Here is a 26586-nt window from a genome sequence, read left to right on the forward strand (position 1 = left end):
TCGTTGTTTATTTTTCTATTTTGTTTCTCGTTTGTTTCCAGATCCATTTCTGTTCTTTGATACAAGAAAAAGTGAAAAAACATTTGGGCTGGTCGAAGATGCAATGGATATACAGCTATCCCCGACGAAGCAAGGCACAAGATAGGTATATAGGAAAGGTATCAATTGAAAGTAAGTGGTTGAGATACCAGAGATGAATAAGTATGGCATTTAAGGACTACCTTCCCAATTGTTTGCGAGTTCATCAGGTGCGACCAGACCATCCGCTGGAGTGGCAGGATGATTCTGGTAATAAAAAAGTCACCTTGGATAGCTTGATAGATGAGAACTGTCAAGAGTTCTCAGACAACGCTTCAGCGTACCTGAATCCAATGCTGCTGAATGGGCACATGCAAACAGCTTATGCCGCATTCAAGCCGTTTGAGACGGTGGATCGTGTTTTCTACAAGAGGTTAATATTGACGTATCGAGATCAGGGCGAGGGAAGCGTTGACATTGCAGTCAAAAGTTTGGAGAAAAGCGATTATATTCCCAGAAACCAGTCGAAATTCAAGTTGCCGTCAAATTACTCTTTTTTCGAGGCGAATGATCCCCGATTGTACTCTAACGATGACAAGCCGATGGTGATCATTCTGCATGGACTGACGGGAGGGTCTGCGGAGAGCTATGCCAGAACGCTGGTGAACAGGATAACCGCAGGGTACAATTTTGAGGCGTGCGTTTTCAACGCAAGAGGATGCTGTAATTCGTGTTTAACAACACCGCAGATGTACAACGGCGGTTGGACTAATGACATAAGACAGTGTGTGAACGATTTGAAATCAAGATTCCCGAACCGAAAGTTTTATATGGTCGGGTTCTCACTGGGAGCGTCCATCATGTCCAACTACATCGGAGAGCAAGGCGACAAATCTGAGATAGAATGCGCGGTTGCGTTAGGGAACCCGTGGGACCTCTGTCATTCGTCTTACTACATCAACAATACAAGAATGGGATCACATTTCTATTCTCCAGCCTTGGCGAAAAATTTAGTCGATTTGGCACAAAAACACATCGATGTCTTGAAAGAGAGTCCAACGCTAGGTCAAGCGTACAAAGAGCACATTATCCGAGCTCCCAAAACCGTCGAAGAATTCGACAATTTGTTTACAGCACCAATGTTTGGCTACAATACTGCAACCGAATATTATAGAAATGCATCCTCTTGTAATAGACTACTTTCCATCAGAACTCCATTCTTGGCAATCAATGCAATTGATGATCCAATTGTAGGGTTTGAATCACTACCTGAGTACGAAGTCAAAGCTAATCCGTATGTTCTAATGCTCAAGACTACAAAAGGTGGGCATGTTGCGTGGTTTAGCGATAAACACGGGAAAAGATGGTACACGGATCCACTGTGTAGGTTTTTGAGCGCATTCCATAAAGAGGTTGTATTAAGGAGCTTGAAGCCAAAAATTAATGAGAAGCTGCTGCCCACCAATATTGTTGGACCAGTGATGACTACGTATGGTGATTATTATGTTTAATGTGTACTTATAAATAGACTTGAACCTCTTAATAAGGTAAAAAAGTACGATACACTAACACTTCACTGGACGTTGGTGGCTGTTCGAACGTTGCCTTTTGGAGATTCGATAAGATATAGCGCGATAGCTAGCTTTAAGCTGAAAGAACGGTTCTCTAAGCTTTGCTTGCTCACATGGGTGGGTAACTGTTATTTAAATATGTAGACATTGTTAGTTGAAAAATGTTCGCTACAAAGCCCATTGATTGCCACAATAAAAAATAATAAGTATTGACTCTTAATATATATGACTAGCAATGAGAGGTGATGCATGAAGTAATTACCATTTCATTAGGTCAGCGAGCTAATCATACAGCAACTCAATTTTTTAATTGTCAACAAGAACTTCTGAGTGAGCAAGGAGAAAGGCTGAATGATCCATCAATTTTTTTGAACCCCACGATAGACAAGCTCTCAAAAACCGTTTCATATGCACCACGGTCATTGATATGGGATGCCAAGAATGGAACCGGTTCTCTAGGGACTTATCAATACTCGCACACGAGAGACTATTACTTTGGTCAAGATAATGAAAGTGATGAGAACCATAATGTGATAATGACACATCCAGCTATTCCAAAGTCGCAGTACCAACAAGCTCTGGATAGCGGTTCATTCCCATTGCCTAAACTTACAACCGAGAATACAAAATACTGGTCAGACTATTCTAAACTAGTATATTCACCCAGAAGTTTTAATATCTTAAAGGACTGGTACCATGATGTTTGTAATCCTAACAAGCCTGATTTCGAAAAACTTGAAACCAAAAAATTTGATAACTTCGATGTTGGCTATCAGGAATTTAACGAGAGTTATCTGACGGATTTCTTTGATGGAAATTTTCATTCTGAACTGGAACAATGTGATACTCTGCAGGGGTTCAACTTAATAATGGATATGGACTCTGGTTGGGGAGGTTTCACCACAGCACTAGTGCAAGAATTGAGAAATGAACTTCCGAAGAAAACGTTCTTCAATTGGGGTTACAATGAAAATGATCCATTGACTGCAAAGCATACAAAGTTTCAAGAGGCTCGTTTTTCAAGATCAACGCTCCCTCTTGTTGAGAATAAAATAAAAGCCATGGCATACATGTCTGAAGACTGCGATCTTATGGTACCGTTATATGCCGATTCCAAACTCTCCAACTGGGAACAAGGAGGCTTGACTTGTAAATATATCGATGCGATTTCATCAGTTTTGTCTTTATCTCATAACGCGGACAGAAAATCCATGGATTTTGTTAAAGATTGTTTTACATTTGGAGATACCTCGAAATGCTTTGTTTCTTCATTCATGGATGAAAACGAAACTGATGATTCGTATTTTGCAAGGATAATGCCATTTAGAAATCATCCAAAGGATTCTAATGAGCAGCACGTTTTTTCTGAATGTTCTATTATCAGAGGAATTGTCGGCTCTGATCTCGAATCTTCAAAGAGCAAGAAATTATTGAGGACCTATCCTTATCATCCATCAGACACGATACCGCGAGAACTTAGTGAGAGAAAGAGTTTTTCATTGAAATATAAAACTACTGAAATTTGCAGAAACGTTTTCACGCATTATCATGAAATAGTTACTAAATACATCAGAAACACTAGCGACAGAGAAGAACTGAAGGACCGTCTTGCCACATTGGCATCTCAGTATGAATACGGGTGGTATGACGATGAGGATTCTTCAGATGATTTGTAGAAATGTTATTCTCATCCTATTTTATACTACTATAATTTAACATTTAGCTGAATTTTTTATAAAATTCCTTCAAAAGAAAAAAATGTATATACATTGAAGAGAACTACATTAAAAATAACTGGTTTTGGAGTTGACGCTATATAGACATATGCTATAAAATGAGCTCAACAAACGTTTTAATCGCTAAGGCATTCATTTCTTGGAGGAAATGGCAACAGCAACAGACTGAAAGTCATCATGCGAAATAGAAACTTTAACGTTAGAAATGCCAGCTTGAGCAGCGATTTTCTTAGCACTACCTGTTAATTTAACTTCAGGTCCTCTCTCACTAACACGAGTGATTTCGATTTCTTTCAAAGAAGCTCCACCACCTTGGGACTTGACCCCGAGAGACTTAAAAACAGCTTCTTTTGCAGACCAAGTTCCAGCAAAAGAACTTTGCGCACAAGGCTGCGATTTGCAGTAGGCAATTTCTTCAGGGGTGAAGTTACGTTCAATGAAGGTCTCGTTGTCAATATTGACGCTCGAAATCAACTCAACGTCAACACCAACACCATTACCCTCTGTACCACCAGCAACATGCTTTGCGAGATCACCAACAATGGCAGCTGTTTTCTTATTATTTTCAGATACAAATTTGGATTTGTCTTGGATGCTCTTAGCATTATAGGTCAAACCACCTGTTTTTTTATCGGTAGAAACACGAGCCAGTGGATCTAAGTAAACTGGCTGTTCCAATTCATCGGTATATGGTGCGTGTTCTTTACTGATGAACAATTTATTGTAAATCATACCATTATGGAAGAACTTGTGAGCATTCTTTTCTCTTACAGTGACCTTAGCAGCATACTTTTGATAAGTCTTTTCATCAACAGCAGCATATAAGTAGTCTGGATGAATAACAATGGCTTGCGCACCTTTTTGTCCGAAACCAAAGGAAGTAATAGATACAGCCTTAACACCATTGGTTTTCAAAGTCTTGGATGGATATAAGACGTACTCGAACTGCTCTAGAAGCTTATCAACATTATCAGCATTCCGGTTACCTGGAACGATACCCGAGTTTAAGATTTGAATAGCACCATTCAACATCCAAGCACCTGCAGCACCTTTAGGATGACCTGTTAGGTACTTCTGGAAGACACCAATTACTGGGTTACCTTCGGATCTTCCCAGATGTTTCATCATGTCATTAATGGTAGCCGATTCGTTTTTATCATTGGCCTTGGTTGATGTACCGTGGAAAGAGGCAACACCCAAATCGTCAATGGTCAAACCAAAGGTTGCCAAAGCTCCTCTCAAAGGAGCGATACGTGGATCATTCTTATAAAATTCATTACCCCATTGACTTTGAGCAGATTTGATTTGTCTAGATGCTTCGCGCTTAATCTCCTCAGTACGTTCGGAGAAAAAAATATCATGATCTTCAGGTGAAATACTTTCAGCTTCGTAACTCAACATATCCAATTCATTTTCAACCCATTGTTTTATTTGCTTCTCACGATTCAATAATTGACGCTTTCTGTATTTGATATCCAACAATGGAGTTGGAAATTTCAAATCACCATGATGTTCCCTGGCGGTGGTCAAAATACCTTTACCTGGAGCAGGAACAGATCTACCAATCTTATCGGTAGCAGTAGCAGTCATACCAACGATACCATAGATTGGAACTCCCATCTTCAAGGCCAAGTCTGCACTCATAATAATTTGAATACCTGCACCTTGTGCTTCCATGAAACCGCTACGTGATGTTGTGGCCGGTCTTGACATTTCTGCAGGGGTACGACCATGTTCAAATTCTTCCAAAGTGTTGGATGTGGCATTCATGTTACCAAATTCATAGGAACCTTCTTCTTGGAAGTCATCATAACCACCTACAATACAAATTTTAGCTTTTCCCGATAGGATTGTTTCCATACCTACGTCAACAGACTCAACGGCAGTAGCACACGCACCAACTGGTGTCTTGATTGGACCGGATGAAGATATCAACAACATATTAACCCATGCAGACATTGTGTTGATGAAAGACTCCTGTAAAATGTCGTTTTGGACAGGTTGATCCTTGTAACGATCCTTGAACATACCACGAAGAGCACTCACACCTCCCATACCGGAACCAGAACAGTTACCCACTTCGGAAACATGTACGTATTCGTACATTTCATATGGATCAACAATACCAGCTGCAATAAATGCTTCAACAACGGAGACCAAAGCATATAAAGTAATTGGGTCAACTTGAGAGATAATATCGTCAGAGATACCATAAGTTCTAGCATCCCAACCGGTAGGAATTTGACCAGCAACTAGACGGTCAAATCTCAAGGCCTTAGGAATGTACAAAGTAGCACCCTTCAACAGTTTAACAGAAAATTCACCTGTTTCAGGAATTTCAAATATATCAACCTTCTCACCATGCTCATGCTTGAATTGTTCAGCAGTTTCCTTAGAGGCCTCAAATGGCTCAAGATCTTCTTCAACAACCACTTCTTGAATCATTTGCTTTCTTTCTGGATTGTATCCATTGAATAATTCTGGTTCAATTAATCTAATACCGGCATGTTCCATAATTTTGCTTTCATATTTCGTCTTGACATCTTTATCATCAATTGGGTCGTTGCTGTTGGCATCAACCCAACCAGTGTAAGGACGCCCCTTCAAGTTACCATTATGATATTTTATTAAGCCCATAATCCAGGCCATTTCAACACAACCTTCCAAAGAGAACTCACCAAAGGCTTCCATTTCCCATCTAGTTCTTGAAGAACCCCATGGACCAACTTCAGAGAAACCAGTAACGACAATAACTCTTTCCAAATCTAGCAGACCTTCTAGCTCTGAGGAAGCAAACTTCTTGACATCTTTATAAGACTTCAATGTTGGGAATTCCAGATTGATATTTGCCTTTGGTTGAACTTCGACCTGAGTGTATGCAGCATCAGCGTTGTCACCACTAACAACTTTATGTTCCAGAGCAGTTTCGATGGAGACTGCCTTACGAATCTCAGATGTTTCGGTTAGTTCACTACGCAATTTCCTGGTAAATTCTTTCAAATCGGTCAAGTATTGCAAGCTACCATTCAAATCAGCCATAACAGGTGAATTTTGACATAGTTGAACGACTTCAGGAATTAGCAACCCTAGCAAATTAAATGCCATTTCCTTTTGAGAGAATGTACGCACGCCTGCTTTTTCGATACCCTCAGCAATGATGTTGTTAGCGCTCATTAAGCCTGTACCTCTCGTCCATCCGATGATAGCACCACAAATGGTTAATTGGTTACCCCATGATTCTGAGTGCCACCTGTTAAATAAGGTTTCCAAGGACAACTTAGATTCAGAGTACAAACCATCACCACCGAATGTACCATGGTTAGGAGACATTGGCAAAATGACTTGAGCAGGTCTTGTTTCAATTCCTCTAGAAGACTTTTGCTTCTTGACATTACCCATTATTCTCATAATGTTTGTCAACATAATTCTATGAGCAAATTCTGATTTTGAGTCAATATTATCCAATTCGATACCATTTTCTGGAATAGCAGCAAACGGAATAATGGCATCTAGATCCCAACCCAAACCACCAGTCTTCTCGTCGTCGTAGATGTAGTCTATTAAAGCTTCAACATCTTGTTTAGAACCTTGATTAAATGGAACGACAACTAATGTTGAGCCTTTAGCACCGTACTTAGCGTAAATTGATTGGTAGTAATCAGTAACAGGTTTAGAGAAACGGGATGTGGTGATGATAACCTTAGCACCACCTTGAACTAAACCTTGCAAAATCTCAGCACCGATAGAGCCCTTACCAGCACCCGTAATCAAGACATACTTATCTTTGAAAGTAACACCATTTATAGCAGCCTTCTCTAAGCCATCCAAAAACAATGAAGATAATTGGCGATCATACGCCCAATCGCCTGCAGCTGTTTTCTTCTTCAAATGTAGGAAAGGAATCGTCTCTCTTGGAATGATGGAAGAAACAGTCTTGGAAATTTGAGATTTGTTTGGCAGAGAAGCAACTTCTTTGGTAGAGTCCTTGTCAAGAGCATCAACGACACCAGCAAGTTGCGTAGTTTGAGACGCGTCGATGTCTTTTGAATTTTGTAAAAATTTCATTAAATCACCGTAAATCTTTTCAAATTCGGATGCAGTTGACCCAGAAAGATCATGTTGAGCAGCCTGGGCGCTAATAGCTTTATAAACACGAGTTAGATCTTCTTCAATAGTAGACTTGGACTGTCTAGATAGCGAACCACCGATTGCCATCTCATGAACATACTCAGAGAGTTTTCTAACCTTTTCCTTTGGTTCTTCAGAATATTTAATATTACCATTTTTATCTATAACGGTTTTTGGACCCGTTGGTTTTGTGATGTCCTTATAAACAGGATCCATATCAATGACTTGTTTACAATTTTCGATCAACTGTTCACCTAAACTCTTAGCCAATTTATAGTTTTCACCCTTCATTTCATCTGTATGAGAAACGTGGTACTCCATAAATTTAATCAAAGTCTCATTTGATCTGTTCATGATATTGATAGCTTCACTAACGACTTCTCTATCGACATTTTTTAAAACACCATGAATAATTTCAAAGTACAATGATAATAGTGACTGTTTTGCCCAGTTCCAAGACGAATCGAAAACTCTCGCCTTCTTTCTAGAAAAGGATGTTGCGACACCACTGATGAAAAATTCACCTAACTCAGCCGTTAAGAAATCTAATTGAGATTGCAACTCTGCAACGTTTTCTTTTTCCTTCAGTAATTTTCTTTCACCACCATTTAGATCCATTTTCAAATAACGAGCTAGAACTTGCAATTGTTGACGAGCCAAGACCTTTTGATCTTTTGTCAATTCATCGAAAGCTGCTGCATCAATTGTAGCCCCGCCAGCAGCCCCGCCAGCAGCCCCGCCAGCAGCGCCGGCAGCGGCACCGGATGAAGCAGCAGATAAATCGATTCCGGAAGTAGAAGCGTATTTCTGAGTCATAGAGTCCAAAAATGCCTTCGCGTCAGCCTCAGAACCTAAACGAGAAGCTGGTTCATTGGTTAAAGCGATTAACAAAACAGAATCTTGTCTACCGCTACCCAACCCCCAACGTGATTGCAAATACTTTCTTGCAATGGTAATGGTGAACCCACCAGGCATCTTTGAAGACATTAATCTTGAAATCAAAGAACCTGACTGCTTACCAAGGGAACCGGAGAAAGTTTCCTGGAATGATTCTCCTAATTCCTCCAATGGCGTTTCTTCTGGTTTCTCAGGTGTTGTTCCAAATTCTTTACCTAGGTCACCCAAGATTTCATTTTGAACTGTTGATTTTCCGCCAACTAAGTCCTTTATAGTCTTCGACATCGGAACAGAATCCATCGGTTTCTTTAGTTTGTGTGCAACTAAAACGTGCAGCAACAGCGATGCCTTAACTGGTTCATCAGGAATTTCAGAAACTGGACCTGAAGGAGCAGCAACTGGAGCGGCCGGAGCAGCCGCAGCAGCAGGAAGAGCCGAAGGAGCGGCAGCAGCAGCAGAGTCAGCAGCAGCGCCTGAGGTTTCTGCAGGTTTGGAAGCCTTTTCTTTTGCGGCCAATTCATCAGCATCTGGGGTATAGCTGATATCTTTTGCATCCTTGGCGTAACACAAAACTTGTCTCTGCAAAGACAGAGCTGCATCATATGATTCGTACTTGCTCTTCATAGTTCTCTGAGCCATCCCAGACAAAGTTGGTGATGGACCAATTTCTACAACCCTTTCGGTGTTGAAATCTTTCAAGAAAACATCTTGAGTTTCAATCCATCTAACAGGGGAGGCAAATTGATAGGCTAAAAGCTCTGTCAAAAGAACGTGAGCCAGTTCTTGTTCAACTTCAGGTTTCATAACCATAGTGTCTACACCGTCTTAGGAACCAATGATACCAGATATGGCACCGCAAATGCAATTGTCATCTAATTTATATATTTTTGAAGGTTTCTTCCCCTGTTGTTATCGGTTGTAGCCTCAAGCAGCCGCCCAACAAGACGCCAAATCCAACAGTTTCTGGTATTACCCGGCGACATAAAAAAGTTGAAAAAGAGTTTAAAAGGACATCTCTGAGCGCGATTTGATTAAAAAATTTTTCATCATCCCTGCAAAGTAATGTTCTATATATATAGTGTTCAAGTGACATTGTAGTTTCAGTTATTCCTTATTGGTCATCTGATGCCACCGCTGGCACATGTGTCTCATGGAGAAGAGGTGCTTACAGAAGTAGCACATTTTTTCTGGGCGATACAAAATCCAAAAACGTTTCAAAGCCTTTCTATTTACTGAGATAATTTACTTATCGAATTTTAGGACCAATTACCGTAGTTGCGACTACACCAATTGCTGTTCATAACCCCACAGTTTATTAAGAAAACTAGTTTTTGGTAAATCAACTATATTTAACTATATAAACCCTGTTTCCACCCCGATATGTATTTGCTAGTTACATCATTGGGACTAAATAAGTAGGGATACATTCGCACTCATAAAGATTTCTCTTGTCTTGTTTTGAACCGATTTGCGTTTTCTTGTATAGATATAATGCTTTCTTTAATTTTGAGTTGTTAATATACTACACATCTAAATATGATTTTCGATTTTTCTTTTTCACTTGTTTCTTTGAAAAGGCAACTAGAAGGCAAAGGGTAATTATAATTAAAGTCTTAACGTCTTGTTGTGACCACTGATGGTACCACAACAACAACGACGACAACAGCAAAGATTAAGAATACGATGATCCAACATCTTATCTTATTTCTTCTTGCTCTTCTAGCACTCACGACTGCTTTATTTGTATGTCCAATACCTTGTTCCACATCTTGTTGAGCATCTTCAACATTTTTATCAATTACTTCGATATTTTCTTCTTGTTCAACTACTAATTGCTCCATATCATTAAACAATTGTGTCAATTCTGCCATGGTTTTTTCTAATTTTAATAATTCTTGATGTCTTGCTTGTACTTCAGCCAAGGCTGTTTTCGCCTCACCACGTCTATTTGCATTCAACAATGCTTGTGAGAATATTTGTTGACCGCCGACATCGCTAATAGCATTCTCAACTTCCTCATTAGTAGCATCAGGTTGAACAATTTTGTATTGTCTCATTGCTTGTTCCTTGTTTTCTTCTTTATAGTTCGATTCTATAATTCTATAATCTTGAATAGCCTTCAGAAATCTTTGTCTCGAATTTTCAGCTTGTGCCTGCTTGCTAGAATCATGCAACCCTTCTTGTTGTGCACTTTTTATCTTGTTCTTCAATTGATACTGTAGATCTGACGCATGCGAAACCACATCGTCGAGTGTACGTCTCAATTGCATCTCCTGATCTTCACTGACCTCCGTCAATAACTTCTTATGATATGTGTCAATACTATTGATCAGTTGTTCGTAGTTATCAATTTCGAGATTAATCTCATTAATCTTACTCATAAATCCAACAAAGTCTGTGCCTCCATTAGTGCCCCCAGTTGCACCACCGTTGCCGCCTGAATTTCCTCTTGCTGTCGAGGTCATCTCGTAGTTATCAACTGGTGGTCCTGCACGATTCTCGTACGGATTTTGAGTTTCATACGGATTTTGAGTCTCGTAAGGATTCTGATTGTAACTCATTCGAGGCAAGTTCAAATTCAACTGTCACTATTACTGTCACGATTATTGTAACAATTTCTGCAATAACAAAAAACTAACAACAAATTGTCTGTGCAACTTACAACTCACAACCACAGAAAAAAAAACAGAATGCAAAACTATATAGCGGAATCCCTTCTAATGTATAGAGACGTCTATAATATAACCAACACAATCGATGTAATGATAAGCACTCAGTTTGGTACGCTAAACTTTAGTACAAGTGAATATTGAGACGTCTTACAGCCTCTTTCGTGATATTTTTGTTTCTTTATTTTGTTTCATGCTGGAACCGGTAACGAGGTCCCTATTGGAACGAACTGAACGGTTCTCATTCCCGTCTTGCAAAAGACACAAAAGAGCTACGAAAAAAGGTCCAAAACCGGAAAGCGTACCTAATGACAGGACAAGCGTTCCAAACCGCGCGGTGTACTGAGTTTGACAGGGGTAACGCTATACGAATGCCGGGTAACGGAATAATACCTTCTCTGTACAGATGGTACCAGAATGTGGGACTAGTCGTGGTCGTGGACGTGGAGATTCGCAGATTTGGTCGAGATCTTATTCGAGGTCTTGTTCGAGGTCTTGGTGGTCGTCTTGGTGGTCAAGGTGGTCAAGGTGTGGGCTGCTGCTATCAGAAAAGTTTAGTTCTGCGTCGAGGTACCGGACCAGCGAGCGCACCTTATTGACTTCTGGGCGGGAGACTGATATTCGGCGCTGGGCCTCTGCGACGTTGTGTAATGCTTGTTCGTAGCGCGAGCCGACTTGATCGTAGAATTGGTCTGAAGTTTCAGCGGTCTCCTGTTGCTGCGGGCTATCCGGATCAGAATTGAGATCAGAACTTTGTTCAGGATTTTGTAGAGCTGCTATTCGAGAGTCCAGAGCCGAGATGTAGTCTTGTTTGGCCTCATTGTAAATGCGCTTGATTTCTGCCGGCGCGTTCTGCCTCAGTTGAGAGAGTTTTAGGGTTTCGTTTTCCCACTCCTGGTATTTCTGCCTCACCTTTTCGTTAAGGTCGAGATCAAACGGTTCCACATATTTCTCCTGCGACTTCATGATGAGTGCTCTGACGTTCTTGACTTCATCGTTGGTGTTTATTATGCGTAGAGAGTTTGAAGCCATGTCCATTACTTGCGACAAAAAATCTTGAAGTTGTACCTGTACTTCCCTTCGCACAGTGTCTTCTTTTGAGTTGCTCTGTTCTTCCTTTACAACATCACGGCTGTCGGTTTCTGTTGTCGGCAGATGTAGAGCTGCCTTCTGCTCCAGCTGATCGTAGAGTTGCCCATATATGCTCCTTAGTTGTTCCACAGTGACATCCAGTCTTTTGGGGGTTTGGGATGGCATTGCTAAAGAAACAAACAAGCACACACTGCACCGTCGACACCGTAGTTCCGTCTGCGATGAAGAGCTTTTCTCCTTGGCGGCTTTATTATATTTGTTAAATTGAACTTTGTTGTTTACAATAAGTCGGGAAGTTACCCGAACTCTAAAAAGGGCATGGCATGCAGCTTAACTATACAGTCAGTTTTACAACAGGTGAAAAGTTAGAAATCAGAGGGGATTTAAGGATTGTGATACATACTGAAACTAAACAATCGTCACAGCTAATATATTCAATGAGCATGGAAAGTGTTGAATGGGCACCTGCCTATGCTCCCTTTTTGGGATTTGCAGGCTGTTCGGCAGCAGTCGTCTTGTCATTTCTAGGTGCAGCCATCGGTACCGCGAAGTCTGGTATTGGTATTGCGGGTATTGGTACTTTTAAACCAGAACTCATTATGAAGTCTTTGATACCTGTGGTTATGAGTGGTATTTTGGCTATTTATGGTCTCGTTGTTGGAGTTCTGATTTCCGGAAGCATATCGCCAACAGAAGACTACACTTTATTTAATGGCGTGATGCATTTGAGTTGCGGTTTATCAGTTGGTTTTGCATGTTTGAGTAGTGGTTATGCTATTGGTATCGTTGGAGATGTCGGTGTTAGAAAATTCATGCATCAGGCAAGGCTTTTTGTTGGTATTGTGTTAATTCTCATCTTCTCGGAAGTTCTTGGTCTTTATGGGATGATTGTTGCACTACTATTAAATACTAAAGGTTCAGAAAAATGATCAAAATTTGTCTTGTTTTATTGCATATATAGAACCAATTTTTTTACACAATTCAAAATATAATCTACAAAATTATCGTGCACTAATTTATTCTGTAGTATCCATGGCATCGTTATTGCCATTATTTGCTACAACTGACGTCTTTTTTGTGACAGTGGAAATAACCACGTTACCGCCATCATCGATATATTGTGAAACGTTTTCTTGAATATATTTAACGGATCTGGAACTATCACAGAACAACAAATATGCCCTTTTAACATCTGCGACATCTACAATATTGCTCTTTCTCTTCAGTGCAATATGCAGTGAAACTGAGATTAAATTACTACTGTAACGTAAACTTGTTTCCATACCTATTTTAGTCAATAGATCTAGAGCATCATTAGTCAATTCGACTTCCTCTTCCTTCGATCTTATTGACAAAATAGTTTTAACCTCATGCTCATTATAATTGCTCGTAGCTATAATGATAGATCTATCTAAAAGATCTAATGGTAATCCATGAGGCGATTTATAATTCGTACCCCTTGTTCTTGATATACCCCTGTTAGTAGCCATTATAATAATTGGAGCAAATTCGTCCTCAAGGGCTCTGTTTATGAAAGAGAAACATTCAATATCCAACATATGGACTTCATCAATGAATAAAACACCTGGAACTATTTCTGCTTTACCTTCTTCTTTCCATTCAGCGACTTTTGTATTAATTTGATCTCTGACTTCTGATCTAATTTCTCCTGTGTCACCGGTGAATAAAGCTAAGAATCCCTGAGTTCTTGAGTTGATAACGTCAATCTCGTGCAAAGACACGGTGTGAACCACCGTTTTTCTCTTTTGTAATTCGCCTTCCGGACATTGCACAAATCTTGTATCGGCACCCATCGCATCATAGTCTCTGGATCTGGCAAATGATCTACCTAATTTGGTAATTTTACCACTGGCTTTATCTATCGAAATCACATCTCCTGCCAACACTTTTTCTTTAGTCAAACCATCTATCATCTTATTGCCCAACTCATAAATAGTCTCCATATCAGTTGTCTTGATTGTTAACTTTCCTTGTTTGTGACCACCTGTAATCGATCTATCAATTTGAATCTCTACAACTTCACCCTCGATCAATTCTGTTTCTTCCTTGATTTTGATACCGATACATTTTCTAAAAGCTTGAGTTAAGGCTTCAGTCTTACTTAGTTCTAACGAAAATATTTCGGACCCCGCAATTGTAGTAAAAGGTACATCTTCACCCAAGGATTGTGAAATACCCATTGCAAGTGCTGTCTTACCTGTAGATGGTGGGCCTGCAACTAAAATCGTTCTACCTGCAATAGTACCGTTTTGTACCATTTTCAAAACCACACCAGCTGCACGACGAGCTTGCAATTGACCAACCATACCTTGAGACGTTTCTTGAGGCTGTAAATTTTCATCAAGACCCAATCCCGTAATGTGAGAATGTGCCGCAATCAATGATAGCGACTTTAACGAATCAGAGCCCTCATTAGGATCATTTGTTTGAATCGACATATTGTGAATCTTTCTTAGTACACTCTTAGGTTCGCTTCAACTTCTCTTCACTTCATCTAATCACACATCTTTTGTCTTCTTGAATGACGATTGATTTTTTCATGTTTGCAAAAGATGTCCCGTGACAGTATCATGAACTACATGAGATTAAACTTGCTTGAACAAAGAAATCATCTACAGAAAGGAAGAGAAATTTGTTGACTGTTTTGCTGTCTGTTAAATATTCATTGTTTCACTGGCAAAACTGCAGTTCTGAGTCTCTAAAACCACATTACTGACTTCTGTGCCGTAAGTAGAGGAATCCGATCAGCGAAAGACTGCTATTAAAGCGAAAAAATAGTTATAGCATAATGAATACGCTAAAACATCTGGTGAAATCGTGCTGCTCATTATGCTGCTTCTGCTGCTGTTATGATTATGATGAATCATTTATCTCGATAAATGGCAGACGGTATCTTATTAAAGAACTATTGAGTGAGAGGAGCTTATCTTTTATATATTTAGTTCGACAGATGGGCATCAGTAACTCCTCTCAAAGAATGAGCATGGGTAGCACCTCCGAGATGTATGCTCTAAAGAAAACCAGGTGTCCCTTCGGAAACATTGAAAGCATATCACAAGCTATGAAGGAGATCGACAATTATAAAAGATTTCAAAGTCCATACATCATATCACTTGTGGACTCACAAGTAAGACAGGAAAAGGATGGAACGAAGACAGTACTGATCCTCCTGCCATTCTATCCGTTAGGATCTTTACAAGACTCGATCAACCGCAATATACTGAGAGGGACCTTTCTCTCAGAAAACGAGTGTATCAGAATTATGATAGGCATAACCAGGGCTTTGCGATATTTGCACGATCCAGCCGCAAGAGAAGAAACGGATGATAATGAAATAGAAAGGGACACAGTTTCAGTCGCGTATAGTGATGAAGCAGCATTTCTTCTCGACGATACTCCACTGGAACTAGATATTTTATCTTCTCATAATACTACAAACACAAATTCGTACTCTCACAGAGATCTCAAGCCTTCGAATATTCTTTTCTCTTCGGATGGAGTACCAGTAATATCAGATTTAAGTCTTTGTTCCAAGACCGACGTTACCATTAAGACGAAGCTTCAGTTGCATGAGCTTCAAGAATGGGTCTCAGATCATTGTACTATACCATACACAGCACCTGAACTGTTAAATTTGAAACAAAATATTGATATGGATTACAAAGTAGATATATGGTCATTTGGATGTATATGCTATGCCATGTTGTTTGGTATTTCACCATTCGAAAGAGAGGAACAATTGAGGGGTTCTTCGTTGGTGTACGCCATTTCTACCGGAAAGTTTTCATACCCAAAACAAACAAGGTACTCTCAAAATCTTCTTGATATAATTGAATCATGCCTTCAGGTCGAGCCTGCTAACCGGCCTACAACGAATAGTCTTTTAGCAACGTTCCAAGAGCTTCAAACTACTAATTAATCTTCGTTTACGATGATATTCTCGTACAAGGCCTTTATGACGCGAAGTAACAGCATGTTTTGTTGAACCCAAAGGCTCAATTTGGAAGCATTGCAGAGAAAAATATCTGCTTGCTTCTATTAGGCCTATACTAGGACTTTTTACGGTCAATTGGAACCTACTTTTTCTCATATATCAAAATCAAAGTCTGCAATAAAGGTGGCCGGAAGAATCATTGAAAAACAATTGCGCCGCGAAAGCTTGTAATCACAGTTATAATAAATGGAAACAAGATCGAAGAGTTTTCAGAATTGTACCGAGGCTGAAATCCCTGGTTATAATGATTGCCCCTCTTTTTTATTCCAGGTAAATAAGGCAGCTGCGAAGACGGGTAGGAGAAATCAAATTGTTACTGAAGTCCGTGATGTAAGCGGTAATACCAAAGCTTCTACACTTCCACCACCGCCTTTGGCTAGCAGAAGGAGCAGACGAAATCTTCCTATTGAAAGTGAAAAGAGTGAGCCGGACTTGTCGACACTAAGTTACGAGGAGGTTCTGAGCAGGGTCGAGAGTTTGTGCTCTTTCAAAAGTAGATTACCTACACAAGAATTTGATTTTTACAGGAGAAAAATTAAGACGAATATGACAAAGAATCTTGAAATCGAATCAGTTAGGCAAGTCCTGACAATGGTGTTCGAGGAATCAAGTGATAAACACAAAGGTCAACTAGTTTTGAGAGAATGGCTTACTTCAGACACATCAATCAGTAATTGGTGTCCTGCATTTCTGAAGATATACGAAAACGCAATAGAAGATGATTTATGATCCAATAGGGTGGTATATCTGTAAAATGGTTGTACTGCATGCATTTCTTGGTGTTTAAACTTTTTACTATTTTTGATTTTTTGACATTAAACTATATAATTAGATGTTACCCTATAGGAAGAGGAATTAGATTAATTCAACTTGATAAACTAACTATGGTTTACTCCCAAAAATGATTCGATATGCTCTCATAAATGACGAAAATGTACATGGAAGGGCAAATAGAGTAAAATTAGTGCTCGTCTACATTCTCTTTCTCTTTCCAACAGTAGCCTGGAAACCAGTCTTGATAGACGAAACAGATCTAGTAGAACCACAACTCTTGCAAACAAGGAAAAACAATCTATTTGATTGCTCCTTCTTCAATAATGTATTGATACTTTTACAGGTCTTACATGTAACGTACTCCATAATATATCTTCTTAGAACGTTTTCCATTTGTTTCGACTGAAACTTACCCTTAATAACCAATCTCTTTTGACCATCAACAGAACCAGAAGTACCCAACTCGGCGAATAGATATTGCATCAAATGATCTGGTGCTCTCTGAAGTTTCTCGGAAATATCTTGAACGTTTGAGAAAATAGTTTTCTTACCATCACGCAAACAGATAGGTGGAGGAATTCTGAACTTGGGACCTGATCTATCACCTGCTAACTCAGGATTATTTGTCTTTAAAATTTTGAAAAATCTAGATAGTAGTTCTGGGTAAGCTAAACCGATATCTTGTTGAATTTGTGATTCTTCCAAAGGAGTGCCCTCTTTGCTATTACTCTCATCAACGCTGACACCGGCCTTAGCTAATTGCTTCTCGAAGCTGTCTAGATCGGTATCCTTGGACTTCTTCTTCTTTTTCTTCAGTTTCAATTCTCCTAGAGCTTCGGAAATATCATCAACTTCCTCAGATGGCTCTTCTGAAACTGCCTTGGACTTCTTCTTTTTTTTTTTTAAGCCTGCAAATAGGTCATCGTCATTTTTAGTCTCTTTATCCGCTAGTGGTGCATCAAAGTTCTCTGGAGCCACCTTTTTACTGGACTTCTTTTTCTTCATAGAAGGGTCAAACCCTAATTCAGTAGCCAACTCTGTTGACATCTTCAAACTACTTGAATCCGTTTGTTGTCTATTACTGTTGTTACCTCAATTTTTAGCCATTATTACAGCTGTTTATATGCCTGGGATACTAAATCAAAAAATTTTAACACGTTGAAAGTGAGCATATAAATCGGCCGGGTAAATGCCTGCATGCCAAATCTAAGCTCCAGAAAGCCAACTACACAAGTTTTACTTCACAATATATAACAGCATTGACGAGACACGCGATGGACTTTGGGTTGTCCGATGTACTATACTGGAGGAACTTCACGATGCCCCTACCGATCTTGCTTTTTAAAGCTAGCATGCTTCTGGCCTCATTTAATTGTCATCATTCAGGCTCAGTTTTTTAGTGCTTTCACGCAGCTCTTCGCTTGCCTTGTATGCCTCTTTTGTGATTTGCTCAATTTCCGTACCCTCACTAATTTGAACGGTACTTGCAGCATTTTCCAAATTGTCTTCTGGCTCAACGTCATACTTCTTCAGGTAAAAGTTTTCTATAGCTTCGTTACCTGCGTTCTCAGCTTCGAAGATTGCATCATGACCGAAGCTATTTCTGATAAATGGATCGGCTTCGTATTCGTTACAAAGGAGCTCAACAACCTCAAGTTTATCATTTAGAGAGGCCCAATGCAGAGCTGTGTTTCCAGTCTCATTTTTCTTGTTAACAAAGCACTTCAAAGCTGATGCATCTTTAGCGTTGGATTTCACAGATTCCAAAAGATATCGGACTACCTCCAAATGACCATTACCTGCAGCCATATGCAAAGGGGATGAGCGACTGGTTGTGCACTCACAACTAGTTATCAAGCTTGGGTGAATCAATGTGGAAAATATTTCCTTCAATGACTCGAGGTCACCTGCTCTTGCATCTAAAATTATCGCATCTTGATCTTCCTGGTCCAGCGGCTCCGTACTTAAGGTCATCCTAAATATGCTCAAAAGCTCAGCAGCTTAAGATATGCCGACTTCCTCTGATGCACTTGAGCATATAAGTACTTGATGCTCATCTCATCTCAATTATGTTCAAAAATTTTTAGTTACAATACAAAACAAAACGTTCAAGATGATTCCTGGTTACATTCGTTACGTTAGAGATGGCTTGACTATGGAAATATTCAAGCTTCATACAATTTCAAAATGTAAAGGGCTAGTCTCCAGATTCATTAGTGGTAACATGTCGGCAAAGAGTAGCGCAGAAGAAGTTGGTCTGAGGCATTTGATCGAAAAACCTCAGTTCATTAGAGAGACTCCTGTGGATACGGTATTTCAGCGACTTGAGAATGATATACTGTCAAAAGTGGATACACCAGTTGGCATCCAAACACTGTATGAATCCGTTGGAGCTGCAAATAATGGGGCGTTTGTAGAAATACTTTTGCAGTTTCTTTTGGAAATACATGAAGCTACCTGCCAAATGCAACTTAATGATATCGACGCAATAAAGGAGAATTTACTTCCGATATCTCTCCACGATATGAGACAATTAGAAACATTGATTCTTCTTGTAATAATTCAAGGGATTGACTCCAATCTCCCCCCAGCGTTTCAGTTACCTCATGACTTCAACTATATGGAAAATACAGAAAAATATCAATCAGTGTGTATTGTACCCGCACAACACAAATCAAATACAGATGTGTTACGAAACACCGTTAAATCCTTATACTCCATCTTTGCCGCTCCAAAGATAAAAAATGACTATATCAGATCTATATTGCTTAATGGTCCCTTGTATACTAGTGTCTTAGTGGCAATAATGAGTCTGTGTATTTCATCGTCATCATCCGCAGAATGTGATCTTTTTGACAAATTTGAAGCTTTACAAGATACTTATGAATTGTTTACCATCTATACTCGGTTAATAAGGGATTTGGAAGGTCAAGAAGTACAGGATTTTGTTCTGGATAAGTTGAGCACATTAACTGTAAGAAGAGATGATGGCGTGCTAAGTCTCATAGATTTTATTACAAGTGCAAGGGAAAACGAGCAGATTGATCTCGAAAAAGTAAACAGGGTGACTCAAATTTTAGTACCAAAGCCCAAATCATTAACTCGTGTTACTTATTTTTCCAAACTTTTCACTCAGATATACAGGGACCTGTCAAAGATTGATAAACCTATTGTAATCAGCTGTTTGAACAATCTTATCGCTACTTTTTACGCCAAAAACCCCAAAATTGTAGTCGATTTTCTATTCAGAAAAATATATGTGGTATTATTCAACCTTTCTCTGAAGGATCATAGTAGCACTGAACTCAATAATATGATAAATGTACTAATCTCTCTCACCAAAAATCCTTCCGCTGAATTGATTCAAGCATTGGTAGCCACTAACGATACAAACTCTTTTTTCCTACATCTCTGGGTCTACGCATTGTTTTTAAGAAAGTATCAAAAGCTTAATCCCGCGATCAGTAGTGATGAGAGTAACAGAAAACAACAAGATTCACCACCATACTATAATGTAATCCTGGCACTTTTGAAAAACTTCATCATCCTTACAGACCATCGTGACGTAATAAATGTCATCAGTTTAAATTTGGTAAATTTTCAGCACGACAAGTGGAAATACTCTATTGACTTTCAAACCCAATTGCCTTACATTAGCGTTGATGGTAATGGCCATCAAATCAATGAGATAGGTGTATCTGGAACAAAACCAAAAAAATTCGAGGGGATTTTTCATGACATTGATTTAGCAATTGAAATGCTTGTAAAATTATTAAAGATGATTAACAGTGAAGATATTACCAAAGACATTTTCCTTGCAGTATTGAGCCGATGGGTGAAGAAGACAAGCTTGAAGGAAGAGAATAATACAAATCAAGTACTTGTTGACGATCCAGTTGATAGCATATTAGTCCTGATTGATATGAAGACGTTAGAGTCTCTAAACAAAGAGTTTGAATCGGATATCATTCGCAAACCTGGAGATATTCTAGTGATGATTACTGAGTTAATGGATTTTGTTGCACAACAACAATTGGAGCATGAAAATGAGCAAGTAAATTCGGATGATGAGGATATAGATCTCGAAACACAAGGTGATAAAACCAACCATGAATTTGAAATCGTCTTGCAATTGTTGATTACAATTTTACAAAACACAAAGATTGACGAGCTTCTTCCATTTAAGCAGCTACTAGCAAAGATAGATACCACGTTTGTCACATCCCTTTATGATGCTAACGATTACCTGCATAAACGTATAGTTGAAGTGGTACAGACAAATGCTGATGATCTGGTGACTCTCGATCCCGATTCTGCTAGGGACCAAATGCTTCTTGACCATGCGCTTGACAACATCAATGATGCGCTAGAGCCGATTAAGGTACGTGGCTTGAAAGAATTGATGAAACTTTTCCGCCAAAGATCAACGGTGATCGATATTGATCGCCTCTTTTCATTTCAAATGCAGTACCTGAAACACTCTGATCCCTTCATTTACCTTAATGTCATAAAGCATATAACGGAGTTGTGCCAGGCTGAACCAAAGAAAATCCTTCCCGCTCTGCTCAAGATCTACCTTAACATTGACAAGAGAAACAAGCTAGATGACATACTAAAAGTTGGTGAAATCATGATTAACTTCATACAACGACAAAACGAGCTATTCCAAGGTCCCACAGCAAATTCTGTTGTCGACGCCTGTATAGTGATAGTCAGAGGTCATAAAGAGTTGAATGAAAAGATTAGAATGTCAGCTGTGTCGGTACTGGGAGTATCAATCAAAACCAATCCTCGCGGGATTCAATCAAGCGTTCCGGACATCTTGGACTGTGTGTTCGGAATTCTGCAACTCGAAAGAGAAGACAAATACGATAAAAATGCCTTTCTTGTGCGAAGGGCAGCTGTTCACCTCTTGCACGATTTAATCCATAGCACGACAACTACTCTTTTGCCAGAACAGTACAACTATACGAAAATCAAAACTTTGCTGAGCTACATCAAACATACAGATACAGATCTCCTTGTTCGTGAACAGGCAAGAACCATCATATCGGAACTAGATGAATTGTATATTTAGAATCTTCTAGAGTTCTGTTTGCTCAGATGCAGCTTCGTATTATTTTTCACTTCTTTCCAAATCAAGATGTGTATTTTCATCTCTTGTATGCCGCGCGTCGTCCCTGCTGAGGGTAAAATTTTCGAATATTTTCTAGAACTGTATGGAACAAAATTGGGGCACGCTGAAGGTTTTGAGCAGAAAAGTATTTAAAGGATCGAATCATGGGGAATCACAATGAAACGGATATGATATAATTCCTCATATTGTGTATTTGTAATTAGTACGACTAAGTGTAATTGGAAACTGCCAATAAAGAAGCAAGAAAATCACCATGTCTTCTGAAACTTTTGAATTTCAAGCTGAAATCACTCAGTTGATGAGTTTGATCATCAACACAGTCTATTCTAACAAGGAAATTTTCTTGAGAGAATTGATTTCTAATGCTTCAGATGCTTTGGATAAGATTAGATACCAAGCTTTGTCTGATCCAAAACAGTTAGAAACTGAACCTGAGCTATTTATCAGAATCACTCCTAGGCCAGAAGAAAAGGTTTTGGAGATCAGAGATTCAGGTATCGGTATGACCAAGGCTGAGTTGATCAACAACTTGGGTACTATCGCCAAGTCTGGTACTAAGGCATTCATGGAAGCTCTATCTGCTGGTGCCGATGTTTCTATGATTGGTCAATTCGGTGTTGGTTTCTACTCTCTGTTCTTGGTTGCAGACAGAGTTCAAGTTATCTCTAAACACAACGACGACGAGCAATACATCTGGGAGTCCAACGCTGGTGGTTCTTTCACAGTTACTCTAGATGAGACTAATGAAAGACTAGGTAGAGGATCTGTATTGAGATTGTTCTTGAAAGACGATCAATTAGAATACTTGGAAGAGAAGAAGATTAAAGAAGTTGTCAAGAAACACTCTGAATTTGTTGCTTATCCAATCCAGCTATTGGTCACTAAGGAAGTTGAGAAGGACGTTCCATTGACTGAAGAAGAACAAAAGAAGGATGAAGAGGAAAAGAAGGATGAAGAAGAAGCTGATGACAAGAAACCAAAATTAGAAGAAGTTAAGGAAGATGAAGAAGAAGGTGAAAAGAAGGAAAAGACTAAGAAGGTTAAGGAAGAAGTTCAAGAACTTGAAGAATTGAACAAAACTAAGCCTCTTTGGACCAGAAATCCTTCTGAGATTTCTCAAGATGAATACAATGCTTTCTATAAGTCTATTTCCAACGATTGGGAAGACCCATTGTATGTTAAGCATTTCTCTGTCGAAGGTCAATTAGAATTCAGAGCAATTCTATTCATTCCAAAGAGAGCTCCATTTGATCTATTCGAGAGTAAGAAGAAGAAGAACAATATCAAATTATACGTTCGTCGTGTCTTCATTACTGATGAAGCTGAAGAATTGATTCCAGAATGGTTATCATTCGTTAGGGGTGTTGTCGATTCTGAAGATTTACCATTGAACTTGTCAAGAGAAATGTTACAACAAAATAAGATTATGAAAGTTATTAGAAAGAACATTGTCAAGAAGTTAATTGAGGCTTTCAATGAGATCGCTGAAGACTCTGAACAATTTGATAAATTCTACAGCGCTTTTGCAAAGAACATCAAGTTGGGTATTCACGAAGACACTCAAAACAGAAATGCTTTGGCCAAATTGTTACGTTACAACTCTACTAAATCTGTCGATGAATTGACTTCTCTAACTGATTACGTCACTAAAATGCCAGAACATCAAAAAAATATTTACTACATTACAGGTGAATCTATGAAGGCTGTTGAAAAATCTCCATTTTTGGATGCTTTGAAAGCAAAGAACTTTGAAGTATTATATTTGGTTGATCCAATTGATGAATATGCATTCACACAAATGAAGGAATTCGAAAGCAAGCCATTGGTTGATATTACCAAGGATTTCGAATTAGAAGAATCTGATGAAGAAAAAGCTGAAAGAGAAAAGGAAATCAAAGAATTCGAACCATTGACCAAAGCATTGAAAGAAATTTTGGGTGAACAAGTCGAAAAAGTTATTGTTTCTCAAAACCTAATCGATGCACCAGCTGCTATTAGAACTGGTCAATTCGGTTGGTCTGCCAACATGGAAAGAATCATGAAAGCTCAAGCTCTAAGAGATTCATCTATGTCATCATACATGTCTTCTAAGAAGATTCTTGAGATTTCTGCGAAATCTCCAATCATTAAAGAATTGAAGAAAAGAGTTGACGAAGGTGGTGCTCAAGATAGAACCGTTAAAGACTTAACTAATCTATTATTCGAAACTGCTTTGTTGACATCCGGTTTCAGTTTGGAAGAGCCATCTTCTTTCGCATCAAGAATTAACAGATTGATCTCTTTGGGTCTAAATATTGACGAAGATGAAGAACCTGAAGCTGAAACCCCAGCTGCTACCGACGCCGATGCTTCTGATGCTAAAGTAGAGGAAGTTCCAGCTGATACCGAAATGGAAGAAGTTGATTAAATTACATAAATAAACTAACTAGCTTCACTCTTAATAAATATCCGAAATATGTTTTAAATTGAATTCATCATGTAATGTTTTCTCTCCTTACACATTGTCAAATGATGCTTCAATGATTCTAATAAAGTTACCGCTGCACACTCAGACAATGGCAGTATTTAAGGCCAACATTCCATAAGCATGTCCGCTTTTCTATACACGAGTAAGGAAATGTTGCTCTGCTTGCAGACCTTTGATTTATCGATCTCGATAGCACCAGCCCCGTTCACGGGTAAGCGTAGCAATAGCACATTTATCCACTACAGACGCTGCAGCAGGGAGACTTCACATTTCATGCCGAGCAGAAAACCCTTCGTCTGGAGGGGACTTTGCACGGATTGTAATCAGACGATCACACTCGTAAATGAGCCGTAAAACGTACAACAGTTCCTTACAGTTTGAACGCGAAGGTCAAGGGACAGACGCAGATCAAGTCTTGCAACACTAACAGGCTAATGTAAGTAAACTTTTCTAATTTCCGCCCACATCCCTCCCTTCTGTAGCTGAAACAGACCTGAAGTAAATTGCGTGCTCTACTCCATTTATCACTATTGTATAAAAATGCTACTCAAGTATACTCAAGGGAGGTTACGAATGCAGCTGCACATACTGCCCGGAATCACATATGTACGTAAATACCATGCACAAAGTATATGATAGGTTTATACCCCTATCAGAATGAGTTCCTCCCATGCTGCCCCTGGATATTCCTTTTTCCCCTTCTTTTCACTCTTCCATTGGTAAACTTTAAAGTGTAAATCCTGCATTTTTTTCTTCATTTTCGATAGAATGTCGATTTTAGAAAAAGGTTGAGGAGTTTCTCCCTTGAGAGCGTTACATTGCCAGAGGAGAATCGTGAAGCATAATGTCTTCGAAGGCATCGAGTGAGTTTGAAACCATTAGAAATGGTAAGTAGCTGAGTGTTCGTTTTAGCAGAAGTTTTTGGTGCATTTTGTTACTAACTCTTATTTGGGAGTTCTGTGCCCCCATACGTTATATGTTCAGCTTTACAAAGTGAGATTGAGACCAATGACAATCTAGCTGAATTCATAATAAAGGTGAATGAACTGCACAAATATTTGATTGATATTTCACCTGGCCTTTCATCTCACGAAAAGGAAAAATATGGAATTGATATCACCAATCTTGTTCAGCAGATTGCAGATAAAGAACGTCTCAAAGAACAAGTAAAGCCGAAGATATTTCAATTCAAGGGTAAGGAGAGAACAAGCGACGATACAAGAACTCCTGCGGGGGACGTTCCCGTGATTGAAGAAGAGATGCTCCACAATGAAATTACCACTGGTGCTGATATCGTGTTGCGCGAGCCAAATTGTTCATTTTTGGACCTGTCTCGTTGCAAAGTGTCAAGCGGCCCCAATCCAGCTCATCCCACCAAGGCTGGCTCCCTGACCTTTCATCGCATCGCTGATACTGTCATAAATTTACAAGAGTTGCCCTTCCAAACCGGTAGCATTTTTATAAGTGAATGTCAAGATTCTGTTGTAGTATTCAACGTACCAACTGACGGTCATTTACAGGTACGACTACATAATTTGAGGAATTGCAAGCTGTTGATCAGCTCACAACACCCCCAAACCGTTATCATGGAAGGCTGCGAAAAGTGTTGTTTTCACAGTTCCACCCAACCTAATATTGTCATACGAGATTTCAGCAATATTAATTTAGAGAATGATAATACTTCGACTGCCACATCTTGTCAGTTCCTTGACTTCGATTTATTGAATCTAGATACAGCTGCCATCAGAGAGCGGTACATTCATGATTGATTTGGCCTATCTGTCACGTGTGTTTCTCTCTACTACCATTCTACTGATTTCTAATGTGACGAACAGTTTTTGTATGCAAAAGTTGTTTTTTTTTTCACGAATTCTCCTCATTGAGCGAATGGTAAACATAGAACATACAGGTAAGGCTATTCATGTTGGAAAGCTCAGCTGGGAAAATGAGAGCTGATTGAGATTGTTTAAACTTAATTAACCACTTAATAACTAATATAATTAATCAAGATCGCTGACTATCTTTTGTTGCTCGTCGTGACCAATAAGAGAATATTAAGCAGACGTTCAACTAAGGGAAAAA

At 39.2% G+C, this 26586-nt stretch overlaps 14 protein-coding genes across 14 annotated transcripts; 8 read left to right on the forward strand and 6 right to left on the reverse strand.

Annotated features, from left to right (window-relative positions):
• Positions 1-203: 203 nt before the first annotated feature.
• MGL2 (putative carboxylic ester hydrolase) lies at positions 204-1529 on the forward strand (the record flags this gene model as incomplete). Its single annotated transcript, XM_037286547.1, has 1 exon — positions 204-1529. One exon carries the CDS (start codon positions 204-206, stop codon positions 1527-1529), a length of 1326 nt encoding a protein of 441 aa, XP_037142442.1.
• A 305-nt stretch (positions 1530-1834) lies between these two features.
• Positions 1835-3265, forward strand: DML1 (Dml1p; the record flags this gene model as incomplete). Its single annotated transcript, XM_037286548.1, has 1 exon — positions 1835-3265. The coding sequence occupies one exon, from the start codon at positions 1835-1837 to the stop codon at positions 3263-3265; it is 1431 nt and encodes a 476-aa protein (XP_037142443.1).
• Positions 3266-3457: 192 nt separating this feature from the next.
• On the reverse strand, positions 3458-9160 carry FAS2 (trifunctional fatty acid synthase subunit FAS2; the record flags this gene model as incomplete). Its single annotated transcript, XM_037286549.1, has 1 exon — positions 3458-9160. One exon carries the CDS (start codon positions 9158-9160, stop codon positions 3458-3460), a length of 5703 nt encoding a protein of 1900 aa, XP_037142444.1.
• An 803-nt stretch (positions 9161-9963) lies between these two features.
• On the reverse strand, positions 9964-10911 carry SSO1 (syntaxin; the record flags this gene model as incomplete). The annotated part of the gene is made up of 1 exon (XM_037286550.1): positions 9964-10911. The coding sequence occupies one exon, from the start codon at positions 10909-10911 to the stop codon at positions 9964-9966; it is 948 nt and encodes a 315-aa protein (XP_037142445.1).
• A 579-nt stretch (positions 10912-11490) lies between these two features.
• Positions 11491-12276, reverse strand: NSL1 (MIND complex subunit NSL1; the record flags this gene model as incomplete). The annotated part of the gene is made up of 1 exon (XM_037286551.1): positions 11491-12276. One exon carries the CDS (start codon positions 12274-12276, stop codon positions 11491-11493), a length of 786 nt encoding a protein of 261 aa, XP_037142446.1.
• A 158-nt stretch (positions 12277-12434) lies between these two features.
• VMA11 (H(+)-transporting V0 sector ATPase subunit c') lies at positions 12435-13040 on the forward strand (the record flags this gene model as incomplete). Its single annotated transcript, XM_037286552.1, has 1 exon — positions 12435-13040. The coding sequence occupies one exon, from the start codon at positions 12435-12437 to the stop codon at positions 13038-13040; it is 606 nt and encodes a 201-aa protein (XP_037142447.1).
• Positions 13041-13127: 87 nt separating this feature from the next.
• Positions 13128-14570, reverse strand: RVB2 (RuvB family ATP-dependent DNA helicase reptin; the record flags this gene model as incomplete). The annotated part of the gene is made up of 1 exon (XM_037286553.1): positions 13128-14570. The coding sequence occupies one exon, from the start codon at positions 14568-14570 to the stop codon at positions 13128-13130; it is 1443 nt and encodes a 480-aa protein (XP_037142448.1).
• Positions 14571-14920: 350 nt separating this feature from the next.
• On the forward strand, positions 14921-16051 carry ENV7 (putative serine/threonine protein kinase ENV7; the record flags this gene model as incomplete). The annotated part of the gene is made up of 1 exon (XM_037286554.1): positions 14921-16051. The coding sequence occupies one exon, from the start codon at positions 14921-14923 to the stop codon at positions 16049-16051; it is 1131 nt and encodes a 376-aa protein (XP_037142449.1).
• A 261-nt stretch (positions 16052-16312) lies between these two features.
• Positions 16313-16855, forward strand: ADD37 (Add37p; the record flags this gene model as incomplete). The annotated part of the gene is made up of 1 exon (XM_037286555.1): positions 16313-16855. The coding sequence occupies one exon, from the start codon at positions 16313-16315 to the stop codon at positions 16853-16855; it is 543 nt and encodes a 180-aa protein (XP_037142450.1).
• Positions 16856-17098: 243 nt separating this feature from the next.
• On the reverse strand, positions 17099-17947 carry SUI3 (translation initiation factor eIF2 subunit beta; the record flags this gene model as incomplete). Its single annotated transcript, XM_037286556.1, has 1 exon — positions 17099-17947. One exon carries the CDS (start codon positions 17945-17947, stop codon positions 17099-17101), a length of 849 nt encoding a protein of 282 aa, XP_037142451.1.
• A 321-nt stretch (positions 17948-18268) lies between these two features.
• On the reverse strand, positions 18269-18874 carry YAR1 (Yar1p; the record flags this gene model as incomplete). Its single annotated transcript, XM_037286557.1, has 1 exon — positions 18269-18874. One exon carries the CDS (start codon positions 18872-18874, stop codon positions 18269-18271), a length of 606 nt encoding a protein of 201 aa, XP_037142452.1.
• A 139-nt stretch (positions 18875-19013) lies between these two features.
• RTP1 (Rtp1p) lies at positions 19014-21977 on the forward strand (the record flags this gene model as incomplete). The annotated part of the gene is made up of 1 exon (XM_037286558.1): positions 19014-21977. The coding sequence occupies one exon, from the start codon at positions 19014-19016 to the stop codon at positions 21975-21977; it is 2964 nt and encodes a 987-aa protein (XP_037142453.1).
• Positions 21978-22290: 313 nt separating this feature from the next.
• HSP82 (Hsp90 family chaperone HSP82) lies at positions 22291-24444 on the forward strand (the record flags this gene model as incomplete). The annotated part of the gene is made up of 1 exon (XM_037286559.1): positions 22291-24444. One exon carries the CDS (start codon positions 22291-22293, stop codon positions 24442-24444), a length of 2154 nt encoding a protein of 717 aa, XP_037142454.1.
• Positions 24445-25348: 904 nt separating this feature from the next.
• CIN2 (GTPase-activating protein CIN2) lies at positions 25349-26273 on the forward strand (the record flags this gene model as incomplete). Its single annotated transcript, XM_037286560.1, has 2 exons — positions 25349-25391; positions 25489-26273. The coding sequence occupies 2 exons, from the start codon at positions 25349-25351 to the stop codon at positions 26271-26273; spliced, it is 828 nt and encodes a 275-aa protein (XP_037142455.1).
• Between the last annotated feature and the right edge of the window lie 313 nt (positions 26274-26586).

The sequence above is a fragment of the Zygotorulaspora mrakii genome, chromosome 1, assembly GCF_013402915.1.
Source record: "Zygotorulaspora mrakii chromosome 1, complete sequence".
In the NCBI taxonomy this organism is placed as follows: Eukaryota; Fungi; Ascomycota; class Saccharomycetes; order Saccharomycetales; family Saccharomycetaceae; genus Zygotorulaspora; species Zygotorulaspora mrakii.